General features: G+C 43.2%; 2 protein-coding genes across 3 annotated transcripts in view; one reads left to right on the top strand and one right to left on the bottom strand.

Moving 5' to 3' along the window:
- Window positions 1-14,910, top strand: part of LOC135107702 (alpha-L-iduronidase-like) — a 43,817-nt gene extending 28,907 nt beyond the window's left edge. Inside the window, exons 13-17 of one of the 2 annotated variants that reach the window (XM_064017881.1) lie at window positions 1,800-1,925; window positions 2,399-2,475; window positions 6,099-6,211; window positions 12,166-12,368; window positions 13,580-14,910. In XM_064017881.1, coding sequence (XP_063873951.1) covers window positions 1,800-1,925; window positions 2,399-2,475; window positions 6,099-6,211; window positions 12,166-12,368 — 519 coding nt within the window. In that variant the 3' untranslated portion in view covers window positions 13,580-14,910. The other variant, XM_064017882.1, reaches the window with a different exon arrangement.
- LOC135107704 (CB1 cannabinoid receptor-interacting protein 1-like) overlaps window positions 14,257-21,170 on the bottom strand; it is a 127,822-nt gene continuing 120,908 nt past the window's right edge. The window contains exon 4 of the mRNA XM_064017885.1: window positions 14,257-19,863. Coding sequence (XP_063873955.1) covers window positions 19,699-19,863 — 165 coding nt within the window. The 3' untranslated portion in view covers window positions 14,257-19,698. The remainder of the gene's footprint in view (window positions 19,864-21,170) is intronic.

Raw genomic sequence — 21,170 nt, 5'->3', positions numbered from 1 at the left:
GGATTGAAGTAAAACGCAAAGCAAAGAGGGAGTGAGTGCGGAAGGTTACTTTTGACCATGATTGTGCGTGCGTGTGGTCATGAGGGGGTGAGCTTGGGAGGGGCGGCGCTCACACAAGCCAGGCAACACTCGCAGCTTGTGACTCTGTGCTGCAGACGCTTTACACACTCAGACATTTGATACTGAGGACATTATCTGTTCATATTGCTTGGTATTGGTGTGTTTGTTGTCTGCAAGCTGCAATAAGACTCCAATTATTCTTGTGAGCATCGAATTTTAGCATTAAAGAGAGAGAGAGTTTCTTGTCGGCTATTGCATCATAGAAAGAAACGGAGGAGTGGAAAATAATATATAAGACGGTAATTCTAAGTAAATGGACCTCCTCAGCTGATTCTTTGGCGGTGATTCTTAACTGTAGTAATCGTTGCCGGCCATCGTTAACTAAGGAGTAACTAAAGGTCCCGATGCACGAACGTATCCGGCCAAAGGCAAAACAGGTTTGAGTCGGATCGAAGATAATGATGGTAATTTTGGCCCAGAAATGGTTTTTGGTGTCGTATTTCATGACCGTTTGTAAATGTTTTTTTTTCTTTCCACCGCTGCGTCAGCTGAGGACCTGCGTGCTCCTAGAAAGCCTCACGTGCGCTTGCGACACACACACACACACACACACACACACACACACACACACACACACACACACACACACACACACACACACACACACACACACACACACACACACACACACACACACACACACATGTTCGTGACCCCACTTATCCATGGAAGAAAGGAAGGGGAAGTGTAGTGAAAAGTTCATTCGACAACTGGTAACGTCTCATCGATATATATACTCTCTCTCTCTCTCTCTCTCTCTCACACACACACACACACACACACACACACACACACACACACACACACACACACACAGGGGTAAAAGTTAATAAATACGAAAATTTGACTACTAAGGAAAACATAATAGCTATTTCTCATTCCCATTTTCCTACTGTCACCTTTATCACCTTCATTATCACCTCATTTCGCACCTCCCACCACCACTCCAGCACCAGTCTTTCATAACCTTTCAGCATCACTTTCACCAGTCCTACGCCATTCATCACTTCCTTCACTATTAGTTATCTCATTACCACACTTACCTAACTTGTGTTAATGAATGAAGGAAGGAAAAAAGGAGCAGAAATGTTAGGAGTAAGATTTTCATTCCCTTTCTATCTGTTGGGGTAAAAAAAAATTATTAATGAGAGTTCCCTTGTCCAGATTTTAGGGGCACCCTGTGTGTGTGTGTGTTGATATCTGTTCCCTGTATAACCTTTTATAATCATTGGGGACGTGAAGGATTGGAAGGAGTCTTGCTTTATTCTGTCCTGTTTTTCCTTATATAATTAACTAATAGCAGTATACATGTACGCGTACATAGTTCATCAGACATTCGCTATAGAACAGCGGGTCATGTGAGAAGAAATCTTGGTTTTTCTATCTGTTTTTTCTTTATGTCGCTTATTAATAGCAGTATATACATAGTTCAACAGATATCCTAACTATGGAACAACAGGTCTCTTGTTATCTGTTCCTTATGTAATCTTTTGCAATCACATGAGGAGGAGAGGTGTGGAAAGGAATCTTTTAATATATCCTGTATTTCCTTATGTACTTATATTTCATCACATACACTCGCTATAGATCAAAAGGTCACTTGGAATCTCTTTCCCTACATAATCCTTTACAATCAACACAAACAACAAATATGAAAGGCCGTCTCCTTAACCCTGCAGAACCCCCGCCGCCAGGGTCCCATCCAGGTGGCTACGCGTTCCCGTGTGGTGGTGCCCGTGAGGCTGTGCGCGCCTGATGTGTGGCTCCTGCATCTCTGCCAGCCCTCCACCGCCGTTCCGGGACAGGTATGTTGTGCTGGTGGTGGTGGTGGTGGCAGTGATTGTGATGCTTAGATCTTGTTTAACCTTTATTGTTCTTTTTCTGCTCATAATTGTTCTTATTCTTCTCCTAATTGCTCTTTTCTCTCCTTCTAATGATGATGATGATGATGATGCAGTAGCAATATTATTATTATTATTATTATTATTATTATTATTATTATTATTATTAGTAGTAGTAGTAGTAGTAGTAGTAGTAGTAGTAGTAGTAGTAGTAGTAGTAGTAGTAGTAGTACTCGTAATAGTAGCAGTAGTAGTAGTAGTAGTAGTAGTGGTAGTGGTAGTAGTAGTATCAGTAGTAGTAGTAGTAGTAATAATAATAATAATAATAATAATAATAATAATAATAATAATAATAATAGTAACAACAACAACAACAACAACAACAACAACAACAACAAAAACAACAACAGCACCAGTAACAAGTGACGATCGTGCAGGTTGTGGGTGTGGCGGTGACGGGCGTGACTCCTTGGGACGCTCTGGTGACATGGGCTGATCTCCGGATCTCCACCAGGTGTGTGACTCTCTCTCTCTCTCTCTCTCTCTCTCTCTCTCTCTCTCTCTCTCTCTCTCTCTCTCTCTCTCTCTCTCTCTCCTTTCCTCTCAGATCCTCTCCCTTCCTTCCTTCCTTCCTTCTTCCTGCTTTTTTTTTACTTTCTTCCTTCTTTCCTTCCTTATCTTCTTCTTTTCTTTGTTCCTTCCTTTCCTTCTTTTCCTTACTTCACTTACTTCTCTTCTTCTTTCCTTCCCTCTTCCTTCCTTCTTTCTGCCTTCTTTTCTCTTTTTTCCCTTGAATTTTTCTTTTTCCTTACTTTCTTCCTTCTTTTCTTCCTTCCTTCCTTCATTTCTTCTAGTCTTTCATACATCTTTCCTTTCATTCTTTCTATCCTTACGTACTTTCATCCTTCCTTCTGTTTGTCTTCTTTTTATCTTTCCCTCTTTCCCTCATTTCTTCCTTTCTTCTTTCCTTCCTTCTGTCATTTGCTCCTTATTTCCTTTACTTCATTCTTTTCTTATCTGGCCATATCCAGTTGTGTCTCAGTTAATTTATATTTATCTCTCTGGATCTTTTTTTCCCTCTTTTTCCCCGTCTTTCTCCTTTCCCTGAGTCGCCCCTTGTTCAGGTCACTGTCCTTTCCTCCCTTCTTGAAGCGCCACAGCAATCAGTATCGATTATGCATAGGGAATCATTCATTCTTTCAGCCATCATAACATAGCAAGACTATTCCTTTAATTTAAACAATTCTCTGAGGCGAAAATTGTACATATCTCCGTGACAACACGGCAGGTGGATATTACGTAAGGAATATTGCCTGTATTTTTGACATTTTCCTAATGAGCTTACTGCACGCGACTGTACATAGTTGGTGCGTTATTATTAAACATTGCTATCAGTTGAGGTCATTATTCTTGGTTATTCAGCTCACGAAAATTGGAGGTTATTAATTGACATTGTTAGAAAAGTATACGTTTAATTTTTTTTCTTTATGTGTGTGTGGGTGTGTGTGTGTGCGGTACAATTTCCTAGAAAGTTAGTGAGCAGTTATTAAACATTATCACTTGAAATTGTTAATACTGATTTTCATACTCACAAATTCAGCAAGATATTGATAGGTATTCTTCGCTAGAGCAGTAGTAGATGTGATATGTAGAATAGTTCAAGAAAATGTATTTTTTTTGTAACAACATTCCTGGAAGATAGACAGCTGTTGTTTGACATTATTATTAGATTAAATTCTCCTTACTTGTGTAGCACAGGACAGAACAACAGTAGATAAAAGAGTTAAAGGAAATAAAGGTTTTGTGACAGTATCATAGGAGAAAGAAAGTTCTTGTTTATCATTATAATTAGGTTAAATTTTCATCTTATCGACACAGCACACGAACACAAGAAGTTAGTTATAAATATTGTGAGCTAAAACAGCTGTAGGTAATGGAAAAACTCGAGATGTGCTTTACATAATAGTTTAAAAGAGAGGTAGTAAGCTGCTATGAGACAATGCTATTAGGTCAAATTATTCTCTTGAATTATCCAGCACACAAAGCAGGAAGTTATTAATATATTATGTATTGATAGTAAATAAGCTAGCAGGCTGTGAGAAGATATATTTTGACGATAATTTAATCTAAAGTAAGTAGGCAGTTTTCAGACTTTCCTCTTACCTGATATTATTGTCCTTAGTTATCTACCACACAAACACAGGAAGCCGTTAATGGAGTTTTCTCATTAAAATTATGCCAGATATGAATATTTGATAAATTCTAGGTGTATTATTTTTATAGTTTCTAAGGGAGGTGATACCCTGTTATTAAACATCATCAGGTTTAATTACGTATCATTATTGTTCCATGTTTAGTGCACAAAAGCAGGAAGTTATTAATAGCTATTCTTAACTCAAATTACAGAGAATATCAACGTTTGAAGAATTCCAGGTGTACCTCAACTGGAACCGTAATAAATATGAATGTTTGAAGAATTTTGATATTTTTTTCTACATAGGCTCGTGATAGGAAGAAGAGGAATCAGTCCCAGAAGCTCCTCCATTCCTCCATTATTTTCCAAACAAAACATTCTCCACAGAAAACATATAAATAGGAAGGGATTGAGGCCTTGAGACAATGCGAGGGGGAGGGAATTAAGTCGCCCACCGCAGACACACACACTCTGTCTCTCTCTCTCTCTCTCTCTCTCTCTCTCTCTCTCTCTCTCTCTCTCTCTCTCTCTCTCTCTCTCTCTCTCTCTCTGACATTTTAACCTTGCCTCTCTGTCCTCTTATCATCTTACTCTTTTCCTCGTCTGTCTTGTCTTTTTTTCCCATATTCTCTCTCTCTCTCTCTCTCTCTCTCTCTCTCTCTCTCTCTCTCTCTCTCTCTCTCTCTCTCTCTCTCTCTCTCTCTATCTATCTATCTATCTATCTATCTATCTATCTCACTTTCTCTCTCTAATAACTTTATTATTCCGTTTTACAGCCTGACATACCAGTGATAAGAGAGAGAGAGAGAGAGAGAGAGAGAGAGAGAGAGAGAGAGAGAGAGAGAGAGAGAGAGAGAGAGAGAGAGAGAGAGAGAGAGAGAGAGAGAGAGAGAGAGAGAGAGAGATCGTATTGTCCTAGATTATATATATAGGATTGCATAGGAATAAAAGAAGCTCTTTGTGTGTGTGTGTGTGTGTGTGTGTGTGTGAGAAATTCTGGACAAGACATGATTTTAGTAATGAGTTCGTAAAAGCAAATGAATTCATGATGGTAGTAGCAGCAGCATCAAAAATGGTAGTAGTAGTAGTAGTAGTAGTAGTAGTAGTAGTAGTAGTAGTAGTAGTAGTAGTAGTAGTAGTAGTATTGGATGCAGTAAGGATAGAATCAAAGAAGTTGAAATACACAGCAGTGGCCTTAATGCGGACAACAACAACAGCAGCCGCAGCAGCAGTAATGAGAACACTGTACGCACAGGGTGTTAACACAAATTACACTGCCCTTAATGTGTGGCAACTCACGAAAAAATATAATTACATACGTAGAAATTTAACTTTCTGCACCCAAGTAAAAAAAAAAAAAAAACAGGAAATGATCACACACACACACACACACACACACACACACAGACAGACACAGGAGGGCGATGAAAAATTAGGAATAATGAAGGAGGAAGAGAATGGAAGAAGAGAGAGAGACAGACAGAAAGACTACAAAAGGTGCTGGGGAAGGAAGGGGAGAACTTTGGAAGGAATTCTGCAGGGGACGTAGTAGCAAGACGGGGAGGAATGTTGCAGGGGAGGGGCGTCGTGTGGTGGGGAGAGGAGGAGAGGAGGAGGGAGGCGAGGGGAAGGGAGGAGCGTGACGAGAAAGAAGCCTTGTGAGAGGGAGGGGTTGTCCTGGATTAGAGCCTGAAGGAGGGGAGGGGAGGGGAGAAGAAGGAGGGAGAAGGGAGGAGAGGGAGAGGGGAACGAGAGTGGGGAAAAGTGTTAAGGAAGTACTTCACGGGATGTGTGTGTGTGTGTGTGTGTGTGTGTGTGTGTGTGTGTGTGTGTGTGTGTGTGTGTGTGTGTGTGTACAGTTGCATATTTTTAGCTGCTTCTTCACTCGTAAGCGTTTACAGATATGCATTCGCAGATGTGTAAGTCCCAATGTGTCTCTGCAGGTGTGTGTTGAGGTACGAGGTGGAGCACAGCGGGGCGGGGCGCGGGGGTCCCTACATTAGAGTGAGTCGCCTCAACATTACTGACAACAACTTCTGGCACGCGCTTCCCCAAGGTGAGTAGTGGTAGTGGTGGTAGTAGTGGTGGTGGTGGTGGGGGTAGTGGTGATGGTGGTGGTAGTTTTTGTTGTTGTTGTAGAAGTAGTTGTAGTAGAGGTGGTGGTGTGGTGGTAGTGATGGTTGTTGTTGTTGTTGTTGTTGTTGTTGTTGTTGTTGTTGTGAAATTTTGTATTCCACTTGCCTTTACTTCTTGTTTTCATTATTTTTTGTTGTTTTCTTCGCTGTTGTTGGTGTTGACTGAATTTCTGCAATACGTATGCAAAACACACACACACACACACACACACACACACACACACACACACACACACACACACACACACACACACACACACACACACACACACACACACACACACACAAACACACTTCCACAAAATTTATCTGATTCCTAGACAATGTTTCTCCCTAATGAAAGGTAATAAGGCTTGTTTTTTTTTTTTCATTTTTTTTTCTTTTGTCTATCTCACACTAGTGAATCTTATCTCTTATTATTTCATTTTTTCCCCCTTTTTATCCGTTTACATGTTCTCTTTATTTTTCTCTCTCTCTTACTTTCTTCTTTCTTTTTGCGCATGAGTGACTGTCTGTGTCTGGCTTGGCTTTGCGTTATCTCTTAAAAATATCGTGTTTTTTTCTTTTTCACTTGAATGTTCCTTTTTTTTTTTGTTTTGCCTGTCTCCTGTCTGGTAGTGGTGTTTGCTTTCTTGTATTATTTCGTCCCTGCCCCATGCAGTGTGCTCGTGTGAAATGACTGTCTATCTGTTTTGTTTGTTTGGGAGTGTTGAAAATCTATTCTAGCAATGCTATTGTGAACATTTGTATTTTTATTTATTTATTGGATTGTTTTTTGTTGCTTTCGTTTCTGTAATCCAGTCTGCTTGTTCTTTCTATCTGCCTGTGTGTTTGAATGTCTGTTTGTCTGTCTGTTTTGTCTCCTCTCGTCTGTTGTTCTCTGTCGTCTGTTGTCTCTGTCTGCTCTGCTGGTCTCTCTGTCTCTGCTCTTAGTCTCTCGTCTCTCTCTCTCTCGTCTCTCTCTCCTTCTCTCCTCCTCTCATCTCATCTCTTCTCTCCTCTCTCTCTCTCCATCTCTTCTCTTCTTCTCTCTCTCTCTCTCTCTCTCTCTCTCTCTCTCTCTCTTCTCTCACTCTCTCTCTCTCTCCCTCTTCTCTCTCTCTCTCTCTCTATCTCTCTCTCTCTCTTCTCTCTTGTGTATTGGCTTGTATTTATGTCTGTCTTTCTGCCTGCATGCCCACCTTCGTCGGTCTGTCTGTCTGTTTGTCTGTCCTGCTTATGTTTGTGTGTATTTATGATTCTCTTTTTTCTTTCTATTTTTTTCTGTCATGCACGATTCTGTTTTCCATGTTTTGCACTGTTGTATAACTCGTATGTCTGCCTATTCCTCCTTTACTGTCTGTTTGTCTGTCTGTTTTGTGTATATTTATGTCCCTTCTTTTCCATTAAACACACGATTCTGTTTTCTTGCACTTTTGTATACTCGTAAGTCTGTCTTCTATTCCTTGTCTATCTATCTGTGTTTCCAGCTGAGGGTTTACATGCGCGCCTGTCACTGCCTGTGGCGCTGTCTGTCGGTGTTTCGGTCTGTCTGCCTGGCTCGTGTTTCCGGGGTTGTTTTAGCCAGGAGAGCGTGGTGTGAGGCATGATTGTGACTCTCCCCGCTGCAGCCCTGTGTTACTTTCTCTCCTTCCCTCCCTTCCTCCCTCCTCTAACCCTCCTTCACTCGTCCACCCATCTATCCCTTTCCATGTCTTCCTCCATTCCTCCACCCTTCTCTCGCTTTCTATCTCTGCCTTTACTCCGTTTGTTTATCTGTATCTCCCTTCACTCCTTCGTTTGTCTCTCCCGCTCTATTTCTCCCTTCACTTCCCCAGTTGTCTATGTTTTTGTGTCTCCTTACATTCCTCTATCCGTCTCTCCCTTTTTTTGTCTCTCCCTCCTCTCCTCCATCTTTCAGTCCCTCTCCGTCCCTTTCTCTTCCACCTCTATTCTTTTGTGCATCCCTCCATTCCTCTTTCTCTCTTTCGCTCCTTCCTGTAGCTATCTTTTCTTTACTGCGTCTCTTTATCTCTCTCCTTCCTTTTTGTGTTTATCTTTACCTCCACCACCACATCTCTTTCTCTCTCTTCCTTCGTTCATCCATTTCTATCTTCCATCCTTCATTCCCTCAGTCTCCACCTTTTCTTTTTTAACATATAAAGGAGGCGCGAGCTCACGGCTACAGAAAAATTACACAAAAAAGGCCCTGCAGAGTTGCTGTTCCCTAGAGAGTCGAGTTGAAAAGGGTTCCTATCGGGTTGGCCAGTTCAGTCTTTGAGGTGTCTTGATGCTTCTCTCTTGAAGGTGTCCACAGATCACATTCTTTAACGTCTTGGTGTCTAATCTCGGTTTCTTTTCACGGGTTTTATGTAGTTAATGGGGAAGCTATTGTGGTTTTCAATGGTGTTTTCAAGTTATTGTGGTTTTCAAGGGAGTTCTCTTTTTTTGTGGTTTTCAATGGTGTTTTCAAGTTATTGTGGTTTTCAAGGGTGTTTTTTATGAGTTTGGTCATAGTTTAGTGAGTGTTCGAGTGATTTATGAGGTAAACAGCCGTGGGAATGTGTCTAGTCATCTGTGTTGTGTCTGAAAATAGTCTTTGTGAGAATCTAGTGTTTTGAAAATATTCAGCTTATAGGGAAGTGGGGAATCTCTCTCTCTCTCTCTCTCTCTCTCTCTCTCTCTCTCTCTCTCTCTCTCTCTCTCTCTCTCTCTCTCTCTCTCTCTCTCTCTCTCTCTCTCTCTCTCTCTCTCAACTCTCACACAACACTTCCATCCACTCCCTCTAGTGTTCATGACTTGCCTCCCGCTGCTTCCCTTCCCTCGACTCCTTCCTTCATTGCTGCCCTCCCTCATTCCCTCCCTCCCTTCTTCCTTTGGCATTTCCTTCAGTGCTTCCGTTTTTCTCGCTCTCTTGCCCCTCTCTCCTTCCTTCCTTCCTTCCTTCCTGTACTTTTTGTTTTTGGTCTTTCTTTTATCGACTCCTTGCTTCCTTCTCTTTTTCTTTACTACGCATTTCCTTTATTGGTTCCGCCTCTCTCTCTCTCTCTCTCTCTCTCTCTCTCTCTCTCTCTCTCTCTCTCTCTCTCTCTCTCTCTCTCTCTCTCTCTCTCTCTCTCTCTCCGTCCCTTCTTTTGTTTTTACTTTTTATTTTCCTTCCCATTTTTCCTTATTTCTTATTCCTTTTCTTTTAGTACAGTCTCCCCTTCAGATGCATAATTTTTCTTCACTTTGGTCAGTTTTCGGCATTTCCCCTCTCCCTTCCTTCCTTTCCTTTCCTTCTTTCCTTCCTTCCTCACTCTCTGTCGCACACTTTCGTTTCCTTTCTCCCTTCCCTTTGTTTTTCATCCCGTGTCCTCCACTTCAATGTCTCCTGGCTCAAGGCTATTATTGTTATGTATTCCCAGTCCCTCCTCCTCTCACGCTTGTCTGCCACTCTGCCTTTGCTAATACAATCGCCATTCATATTACTGTCATCGCTATCCCCCCTACCACCACCATCACCACCATCACCACCATTATTGAACTGATGGTATTAAGTAAGGACTATGAAACCAATAAATAAGTGTAATTATGTAGGTTTTATTGTTGTTTTTGTAACTAATTGGATTATGCATTATGATTGGTGCTTAATTAACGGCCGCCAGACGTGTGTTACCTGTCATTTAATTATTTTTGCCTGTATTACCACTCCTGCCTATGATTGACGTTAAGAATGCCATGAGAAATACGTATCTATCTATCTATTTTCCTTCCTATTTTGTTTATGATCATCTAGCCTTCTGACTGCCTATGACAATTTGACCAGTGTTGCCTGAGTGACCGTGCGTAATTCTACTGAACAGAAGATACAACAATACGTAGATACAGGAGTGTTTAAACTGTATCTTCACTTTTTTGGCGTCAGTGCTGCCTCGAGATTGCTGCATACTCAACCCACAACATTTCATCAAGCCCGAGGGGAAGACACGGCAGTCAAGATGTTACTCTCGCCACACACTCTCACGTGCAGGTTTATGATCTCACCACATTTTTTTTTTCATTGGCATTTAACAGATGACCATTCAAGAAGGAAATACATTAGGAAGAAAATTTTTTATTGTGTATTACTAAATGGGATCTTGTGGTCTGTGTTGCCCCGGAAATCCACTTGTTGTGTTCATTGTCTTAGTACATTTTACAACCACAATTAGCGTTTGTTCCTCATGCAACCAATATAATACGAGATTTTGAATGGGATTCGGTGGTCTGCAGTCTTCGTGCCTCAAGGATCCAGTTGTTCTGCTTACCATTCCTTTTCTTTCATTTTCCTTTTCTTCAGGTAGTAATTGTTCTTCAGGCAGCCAGGCAACAACTTCCCCAATGCTGGACAGTCTTACTTGACAGTCTTGGTTGTAATTTCCATGGTTCTCCTTTCACGTCCTGAAATGAGCTGCTACATCGGTATGCGTTTTGAATTCTTACCCTCGACTAGTTTTCCTTGACTCAGACATGTTATTAAACACCATTACTGCAAAAGATTTATGTTTCAGTAGTTTTGTTCCTCAAATTGTCTCAGATTTTTCAGATTCCGTTGCTGGCTTAACTCTTTTGCAGCTCCTCCTTCCGCTAATTACATGATGGTCGATGCTCTTCTGAACTTCCTCACTGCGTGCCTTCATGCTCCCTTCCTGCGGCTCTGTTGCATTTTTTTTATTTTCAGTCTTATTTTCTCCCTCTCTCTCACCCAAAGTTCAATATCATCACCCTTTAATCCTTTCTGATGAAATATGGTGTGGTGTCTTTGTCTTTCACTTCTCCTTTGTGTGACTTCAGCTTTTCAAGAGAGGAATGACTGCGTTATCTCAGTAAATATTGATCTCTCCTCTCTCAATTTTTTGGGAGCCGCAGTTTAGCAGACTTTTTAACATTCATTTTTTGTACCCCTCGACCAGCCTACTCTACACGTTATAAAGAAGCGTTGGAACCTTGCATTTAGGATTTTATTTGAGTGCCGCACGAACTGCATGTCCCTTTGTTTGCCCTCATCTGTCGTCCAGGCATCATGTGAGTAAACAGAAGACGCAAACAAACAAACAAACAAACAAGCCCGTGGCATGACCTGCGTCACTAACTCGTCCTGAAGTGCAGTATTCTTTGAACTGCCGTAACTCAAGTGCTTCTGAAAAAAAAAAGTGTAATAACCTGATACCAGCACACCACCACATGTGCGCTGCGTCCCTTCGAGGCTGTGCGTGTCGCCGCCTGATGGCCGAGCACCGCTGCCGCCCTCAGCGTCTGCCAAGCCCCGGTGCAGGTGTCTTGACGCGGCGAAATTACAGGCGAATAACCCAAAAGACCTGTTATGAAACTGTATCTCTCTGGACATCATTGGACTGCTTTTACTGTGATGGCGAGGCCTCACACCACCACCACCACTACCACCACTATCACCACCACTACCACTATTACTATCCACCATCATCGCCATTACTATCCACTACAATCCACACCACTCACCACCCCTGACCAGTTACAGCCCGGCCTCCCCCTCCATCACCACCACCACCACCACCATCACCACCATCATCCTTACCACTCCCCTTTCTCGCCTGTTGTATTTTTATTTATTTATTTATTTATTTTTTATCTGCATGCTTGTCTTTGTGTGTGTGTGTGTGTGTGTGTGTGTGTGTGTGTGTGTGTGTGTGTGTGTGTGTGTGTGTGTGTGTGTGTGTGTGTGTGATTATTACATATGAATTACTGAATATATTTAGTAGTACAAGATTGATTAGAACTGTTTGTTTAGATCTTTTCTTAATTATGCAAGCTAGATGATTTATTGTACAGACCACCACCACCACCACCACCAACAACAACAACAACAACAACAACAACGAGTCCTTCACTCTCCTAGCAGGTCAGAGGACGGTACGTGGATGGTACAGGGTACGTGTGATCACCTACTGGGGCTCCACAGGGCCGTACTCTTTCCCTGTGTACCACCGCCCTTCCTCCACGCCCCCTGCCGCCCACCCCAGTCCTTCGCAGAACAGAGGCAGCGAGGTGCAGAGGGAGGAGGACCGTGGGAAGGAGGCGTCACTCATGGATAACTCTTGAGTAAGCTTGTAAGCAAAGAAAGTGTGAGAAATATACACATGAGGGAGTGTAGTGTTTATGGGTCATTCAGTTTGTTTCTTCTGACGTGGTTGAAAGTAACAGGAAAAATAGAAGCGGGAGTAATGTAGCTATTTTCCAGTTGTTCATTAAATCTTTCTTTTTCGTGTGGCTGATAGCAACGCATGGCAATTGAGAAGAGGGTGTTTTCTTGCGTCATTCAATTTGTTTCTCCTTACGGGGCTCAAAAGAATAGAAAATGGGAGAGGGGCAAGTAGTGTGGGTGTTTTCCAGTTGTTAAATCTCCGTTGTCGTTGTGTGTCTGATAGAGATACATATGCTTATCGAAAAGGGGGTGTTGTGTTATTGAGTTTGTTTCTTTTTACGTGAGTGGAAGAAAAAAAGAAAAAAACTGGTGTAATGGGAAGTAGTGTGGGTGTTTTCTAAATGTAAGTTTTTTTTTTTCTCTCCATGTCGCTAATAGAGATATATATACTTATAAAAAAGGCGGATGTTTTCTTGCGTCATTCAATTTTTTTTTTTCAAGTGACTGAAGGAATAAAATAATGAAAAAAAGGGAAAGTAGAGCGGTTACTTCCTAAACGTAAAACCTTTTTTTCTCTTCGTGCCGCTGGTAGAGACACGTAAGCCTATCAAAAGGAGAGTGTTTTCTTGCGTCATTCAGTTTGTTAAAAGAAAGAAAAAAAAAAGAGTAAAAGGATATTTTCTAAACGTATAATTTCCCCTCCGTTTCTGTGACTGGTTGAGGCAGATGTAACAAACTTGTAGAAAAAGGAGGGTGATTCCGATCTAACGTCATTCAGTTTGTTATTCTGTTTGCTGAAAGGAGTAGAATAAATGGAGGAGAAGAAAGGAGTCCAGGGTATCTTCTGAACCTCCTTCCTCTCCGTGTGGGTGAAGGAGACAGACACATATACTTGTAACAGGGGGAATGTGGCTCCTTATTTTGCGACATCCGAACCCTTCCCTTCAAAACAGACACATTGATTCCTGGACACAAAAAAAAAAAAAAAGAGAGAGAGAGAGAAGGGGAAGAAGTGGTATTTTGGTGAGCTATTTTTATCCCTTATATCTTTTTCTGACGTGTGGGTTTGTCTCTCTCTATCAGATATTGACTGTTATTCAGATGACGGGGCGTGTCCTCATAATGGTGTGGCCACGCGCAGGGGAGTTATGATGCTTCGTTTTTCTAGCCGTGGGATTCGAGACTTGAGCGGCTGGGAGCGTCTTTGTACTCCTCCGCGCCGCCTGAGTGACTCGCGAGCTGCTGAGTCAACTTCACGGGGAATTTTTGACGTGGACCTCGCGATAAGAACTTTGACAGGAGGCGCGGACGTGAACTTTGTTTGGGAGGAGTGGGAATTTTAGCAGTGACGTGACGTGACCTTCAGACAATATTTTACGAGTCACCGAGAACGAGTCCAAAGTTTAGCCATCATGAAGTCAGGGAATGCGTTTTAACTATCATGTGGACAAACTCTGGGTGATGCAAATTGCTTATCTAAAGTTTATTTGCATGGCCGCCAACGTGAACTGTGGTGTGGGTTGTGTAACGTGATTTTATTTGTCACTATGGCTTTATGTAACCTTGTGTAAGAGCTTCGAACAGCCGTGAAGTCCCGGAACACGGAATGAAGCTTTGAAACGATTATCTAGGTTTGATTACCACCTCCAGCTCCACCTTCACCACAGTCATCACCACTACGCTTTCCTTCACCACTGCTACCATCATTACCACGACTACTATATCTCATTCTCCACATCACTCCTTCGCCACCGATACCAGTATCATTATTACCACAACTACCGCCACCACCACCATATCTTCCTCCCCCAACACCTCACATCAAGGATAAATTAAAGAGCAGGATAATAACTATATAAGTTTATTTTAGCAGGAAAAAATAACATTTATATGATTCAAAAATTCCCATAATAAGTATATGTGTGGTCATCACTTTATATACAACTGTACCGGACTTGAAGGCGATTCAGACTGACGAGCAAGCGCGAATGACACTTGAGGAATGAACTCTGCATAGATCCGTGAACTGGATTTTATCACCGGCACCTAAAATCCTGACGAAATATAGAGTTGCGTGTCAGCGGCGTCAGCGACGAGTCAGGCCTAAGAGAGGGACGGCGAGACTACTACTACTTGGCGGCTACGGGCGAGACGCAGAGGCCTGAGGCGTCCAGGGGCAGGGAGAGGGCGAAGCGAATGAAAATTGAAGCGTTGACTACTTGGGGGAACTGTATGTACACACGTCCCCAGTAGACCGAGGCGAGGCTCCCGCCACCACGAGGGCGCGGCAGCCTGGCCCTCAGGGAGCTGCCGGGGACTTATTGCTTAGTTCTAGCACGACCTTGGAAGTGACGTAAAGGTAACTCCCTCTCTCTCTCTCTCTCTCTCTCTCTCTACACTTCACCAAGCAGTGCACCAGGACGTATCGATTCCCCCGTAGCTCTACACGGGTCGCATGTTGGCTCGTAATGCAGCCGCACGACACGTCACTCGCTGCACGCCGCCCGAGGGAGTGTCAGCTCGGCGCACTCGTGAACGAAAGCGAGTCCTTCCCCGCGCATGACGTCACGGGCCAGACGGTTCGCTCAGCAGACCCGCGGCAGCGCTCCGCTAGAACGCTGAGCACATGTTTAGAATTCAGTCTGTTAGTTTATCTCTTAATAACATAATTACTTGGCTTGAAGCGTGGAGCTCGAGTGATCAGAGTGTGATTGATGTGGTTTCCTCTTCATGATAGTGTCACGTTGAAGTAGAAGGCCTGTGTTAATATATGCTTTCAATCACCAGGTCGGTATTGATTTAGCTGTATTTCATCGCAGAGCATCAGTACAAGAACATCAAAGCAAATAGTACAAAATACAATAACATATTATAGAATTTGTGGGACATGTATTATTAATGTGAAATCGATTAAGTAACAATAGCATGAATACAATATTGATGGATCAATGTGTCATCCATCAATGGGAAAGTTTCTGGGAGCTCCATGCGTCACTCGGCGTGAATAAAAAGTGAAGCACCTCGGGCCACTGCCACGCGCCGCGGCACCTCGCTGTGTCCGCTGCAGAAATGTATCATGTTTCAAGTTTAGTGTTAGATTCTCCTCACTAGAATTCACTGTGCTTGAGTAACTACACTATATTACAAAAATAACACTCCAGAAAGCTCTTGCAATATTAGAATCCCTATAGTCTCATCTGCAGTAGTTTTTCTTTCATTTCTCTATTTTTTCACAGTAAACTGAACTTTAAACTTATGTGAATGAGCGAAAAGTTTCCCGTGTGGCCCCGTGACGTCAGCATCGCCCCGCCCACCAGCACCGAGCCAGCACTCCCGCCACACCGAGACTCACCGAGGCGCTGCACCGCCGCCCTCTGGTTTTCAGTCGTTCATAACAAAGAAAACATCGCATTCATCGCTTTGGATGTATTATGCCAAACTTTCACCATTAAGACTGGAAACAAAAACTCAACCTTATTGTAGCTTCGAGTTGACAGTGAAGAACTGAGCTACAACTTGTGGTCAGGCTACATGTGTTTGTATCGAGTTGGTATAGAAGCTGTCTGTCAAGAGGTGCTGTTCTATTGCCTGCAGAAAGAGGGGAAAAGTTAAGGTAGAGGAGTCAATGAGGCGGAGTGAGTTGCAGGCGGAGCAGCCCCTGCGCGGCATTAGCAGGAAACCAAGCTTCGACCTTTCCACGAAAAGCGACTGCAAAAGTAAACAAATCAGCGCAGACGCTACTTTGTGTGCGTGGTTTGTCGTGAATGTAAAGGAAAGTGACAGGATAAGAGAAAGTGCACCGGAAAGAAAAGAAGAAAACAGAGATGCCTCGCACAGTTAATCCTTATCATTAGAAGCAGCAACAGATGACTGGGGATCACTGGCCCACCACACCTAACAGCGTGTGCGTAGTGAAGCGTCTCCACCATTGGAAGTGTTACTTCCTCCTCACTTGCACACCATGAAACCTTCTCCTTGGGTGCAGGACTCCCTCGGTGAAGAAGTGACTCACTAGTAATACAACCAGACACAAAGAGCAAGATGTACAAGGCCAGATATCCCGTAAATGAAACTTCCTTCGCCCTTCGTTTCGTGGTGGCGGGCCACGGCGATGACACATTGCACTCCACGCACACTGTGAAAGGAAGGTGAATTTTTGTCTCGCCTTAGCTATTACTGTAGTAAACTCAGTCGCACGATAGCACACTGGACGTTGTGCAGTGTTATTCACAGCAGAAATAAACGTGTATCTATTTAAAAATCTGAAAAGTGTGGTTTATTATCACATAAGAATTTTCGTCTCCATTGTATGTTCTTCGAAATTTAAACATCTGACGCGTGTTGAAATAACCTTCAAGTACAACGAAAGTTTCTCGAGATACAATAGATGAAGTAAATCTTCGTCCCAGAGAAGGCTGTGTGCATACATATTTTTCTCATCGCAGCGGGAGGCTGTCATGGCAAGATTTCGCTGGATTAGGAGGGAGCTAGAAAAGTCCGAAGTTGAGATCGTGTTGTTGCATCAGCGTCAGGCAGCGCTGCGAGAATCTTGTCGAATTCGAACTGGCCTTGAATTTGCACTCGAAAGCTAATTAGTTCGAACTGAATACTAACTAAGCCGGTGTTAAGTTATCGCTGACACGATGTCGCTTTTAATCGCATACGAGTGTTTGAGGAGGACTGGGCGGCGGTAGTGAGGACACATTTAGCAGTGAAGCGGTTCACAAAGTGAAAATAATGATCGGTTGCAGAACTGTAAATACAAGAGGAGCAAGTCACTCCCTGGGGGTCCTCATGGCCTGAACAGTGTGGCTGCACCACTGGGCAGCACGAGGCAGACTCAAGCAGTTTGACAAAAAAGTAAGGAGAGGAAGATTTTTTGTCGACACGCATACGCATACTTCCCCAGACTATCAGCGTTAAGCCTTAGAGAACGAACGCAAGTTTCCCGCATGCATGGTATATTTACACAAAACGTTTTCTGTTACGATGCAGAGAGTGAAAAACAAATTTCGCACTGATAATCAAGACAGATAGGAAGGATGTCACGTGCAGCGTGTCGCACCTGCGCCTCGCCGCTGCGGGAGGCTGGCCGTCCGGGACAACAGTTCTGCCTGCTGGCCAGTGGCAGGACTCCGGCACACACGAAATGACAAAGTGGCAGTAACAGGAGGGGGAACACGAACCTCTTAATCTACTATGCACTGAAACCGCTGTTAGCCTTACTTTTAATTTCTCATGGAGTGGAAAAAAAAAAAAAAGCGAAAATGATAACTTACTTGCTCTTTTTCTATGAGTGTAAAAGTAAACGTACCTATAGGGAGTCACTTATCTGAAGCGACCTTACAGTTCTTTCCTTCTCGACCTCCTGAGTCCCGGGGCGGCGAGTCAGGCGCGGCACGTGGCCCCCAATAATCAATGGTTCGCCGCGGCTCCTTGGGATGCGTGGCTTTATTTAGTATTTGTTCAGGGAAACGTCTCCAGCTACTTCGAATTTTAATTTAGGGAGTACTCTCTCTCTCTCTCTCTCTCTCTCTCTCTCTCTCTCTCTCTCTCTACTCATCTGACGCTTCCACTGCAACCATTCTCGTCCAAAAGCAAAAACCAAAACAGAGAGAAAGAGAGAGATAAAGATGTTTGTATCATAAATTTGAAGGGTAAGCTGTCAACCCTCAAACGAGACTTGGTAACTATGTACAGCTGTCTTGCCTTACCTTGCACACGCACACACACATACGCACACACACACACACTCTCTCTCTCTCTCTCTAGCGCAGTTTCTCCCAGTGCTTTCCCTTCCTCCTCCCACGTACATACATACACACATACATAAATACACAATCATAAACTTATTTCAATTCCGGTATTGGTTTCACTGCGCTTCATTTGGTGCTTCACGTGTTTTTCTCTCGGTATCTGAATTAATTATTAGTGATTCAGTTCGTGTATGATATCGAGTATGGGACCGGAATATGGGTATGCTAGGGTGGCTTTGAATATACGGGGCAGCTGATAGAGATGAATGAATAAGTGTTGCATGAAATCTTTATAAGCATCTGCAAGAGACAGGATTAAATAGAGTAGATTTTGCAGTTTCTATACAGTTTAGAGGTGGCTGCAGAACAAGTAAAGATGTTTCAGGATGGTTAGTGATTAAGGAAACGTGAACCGAATAGCAGGCAAAAGGCTGGAGATGAATGGTCTGTGAGTTGATAGCAGAGTTATTTTTCAAGTGTTTGTTATCATTGTGTTGGGATTCATAGTTCTTTTCTTTTTGCCTTTGATGTGTATGTGTGCTCTCTCTCTCTCTCTCTCCGTCACTTAATTTTTTCTTGCTTTTTTTTCGTTTTCCGCACCGCGTTTTCTTTCCGTCTTACAGTTTCCACCACTGCCTCGCCGCCGCCACAGATAAGATCAAATACTACTCACAGAAAACGGAACAAAAAACGAGGAAGATGAGAAAGGCAAACCTCTTCCTCCTCCCTTTCCCCTCCCCACACGTCAAAAGAAATGCGTACTAGTAAAAGTTAGAGGAAGAACGCACACACTCACCGACACACACACACACACACACACACACACACACACATACAAGGAAAAAGAAAAATAGGGAATATAAACTAAGTTAGAATCATTCCTTAAGAAAAAAAAGTGTAGTAGTTGTGGTGGTAGTAGTAGTAGCAGTAGTAGTAGATAGATTTAACGAAGATTTTATAGACTAAGAGCAAGACTCCTTACCTCCCACCAGAAAAAGAAAAGAAAAAAGATATTAACTCCAATACATCGAACTACACTAGGCTAGATTTAGTCGAGCATGACTGACTGACTGACTGACTAAATGACTGACTGACTGACTGACTAAATGACTGACTGACTGACTGACTGACTGATTCAATTGACTGACTAGACTGACTGGTATGAACAGGGCTAGGATATACTGGACTAAAACTGAACCAGACTGGAGTGCATTGTATGACCAGACCGAAGTGGAGTGGAGTGGATTGGGCTTAGATTAGGCAAGGTTAGTTTGGGTAGGGTTGGGTTGGACTTGGGCCTGTATTCAGAAATATTTTACTGTCTCACCACGACTATTTTCAAAGACCACAGGGATGATAAGCCAGGTTTTCAACAGTGTTTCTCCTGTTAACAGTGTAAAAATCTTGTTAATTTGTCACTAGAACCATAAAAATACACCCTTAATAATACGTGTAACTTCAATTAAAGCCTTTTGAATGTAGTGGAGGTGCAGCGCAGAAGTGTTTCAAAATAGGGTTCCCGGGGTGTCATCTATCGAATAGTTTCCTTCAGTATCGCGACAATGCCCGCGTCCGTGTGAGTCTCGCAGTCATACTCGATGCAGTGGAAGGTGGAGCCCCAGTCACAGTGCTGCGAGTCGCCGGACTTGTAGAACTTGACCTGTAGCGACATCTGCATCACCAGGCCACCCTTCATCTGGAAAGAGAACGTGGTCAGGATCATGAGGAAGCAAACACGTCATGGCTGCTAAGACCTCACTAAAACACGTCAGGATTTGCTTAATTCTATACGTACGTCACTCTTATCGCAGAAACTCATCGCTGCATTAAGGTTATAATACAAACACACAGGGAGGAAGCACGGAGATACTATGAGAACCGGACCTAAGTTGCCTACTGATAGCGCTCTTAAGACAAAGGCGATCTTAGACTATGCTTTGACAATGAAATCAGAGAGAGAGAGAGAGAGAGAGAGAGAGAGAGAGAGAGAGAGAGAGAGAGAGAGAGAGAGAGAGAGAGAGAGCACATCGAGAACAACATCACCACTCACCATTTGGGAATAGAAAAAAATATATATAAATAGATACACATACAAGTCAACACGCAAATATTGGGAATATTGAAAAGTTCACTTCAAACTGGGTAAATATTCTAATGAACACCGTAGAGAGAGAGAGAGAGAGAGAGAGAGAGAGAGAGAGAGAGAGAGAGAGAGAGAGAGGAGTAGGCGTGCTAATGTGATTATTTCTCTTTACTGTATTTTCTAATGACCTTAATGGCTGCACAATTGGCTGTTAGGAGGACGGGAAGAGGAAGAGGAGGTGGTGGGGGGATGCGAGGCAATAAGAGCGGTGAAGGAGGAGGAGGAGGAGGAGGAGGAGGAGGAAGAGGACGGGAAAGAAGCGAGGTAGAAGGAGAGGAACCGGAGTCAGAATCGGAGGAGAATGAGGAGGTGAAGGGGGGAAGAGTCAGTAGCTGTGTGTGTGTGTGTGTGTGTGTGTGTGTGTGCGTGAGTGTGGGGGGTTGGGGGCAGGCATGGAGGGAGAGATGGAGGGGGTGAAACATTATGCTAAAATTTCGCAATTACCCTGATAAGTCCTAGGAAGTTAATGGCTGAGGCTGCTTGTACTGCGAGATTTATGCATATAATTTACTGATGCTGCCTGTGCTTGTGTCTGGGAGAGAGGGAGGGAGAGAGAGAGAGAGAGAGAGAGAGGGTGGGGGGAGGGAAGGAAAGCCAGCAGCGAATGAGGGAAACAACAAGAGGAGTAGCATTGCAGCACAGTCATCTATCTTGGGCAGTGCAGATTGGATAGAAACACACACACACACACACACACACACACACACACACACACACACACACGTGGATGGAGAGGAACACACCTAACACCTAACACATACGTATACATTACTCATCTAGCGCACATCACCACCACCACCACCACCACCACCTGTGCACCAATTAGAGAGAGAAACGAAATGAAAAGATAAGAAGAACAA

The sequence above is a fragment of the Scylla paramamosain genome, chromosome 15 (assembly GCF_035594125.1).
Source record: "Scylla paramamosain isolate STU-SP2022 chromosome 15, ASM3559412v1, whole genome shotgun sequence".
Lineage (NCBI taxonomy): Eukaryota > Metazoa > Arthropoda > Malacostraca > Decapoda > Portunidae > Scylla > Scylla paramamosain.
Note: the sequence above shows the minus strand (reverse complement) of the source record. Positions and strands in the feature narration are given on the sequence as shown.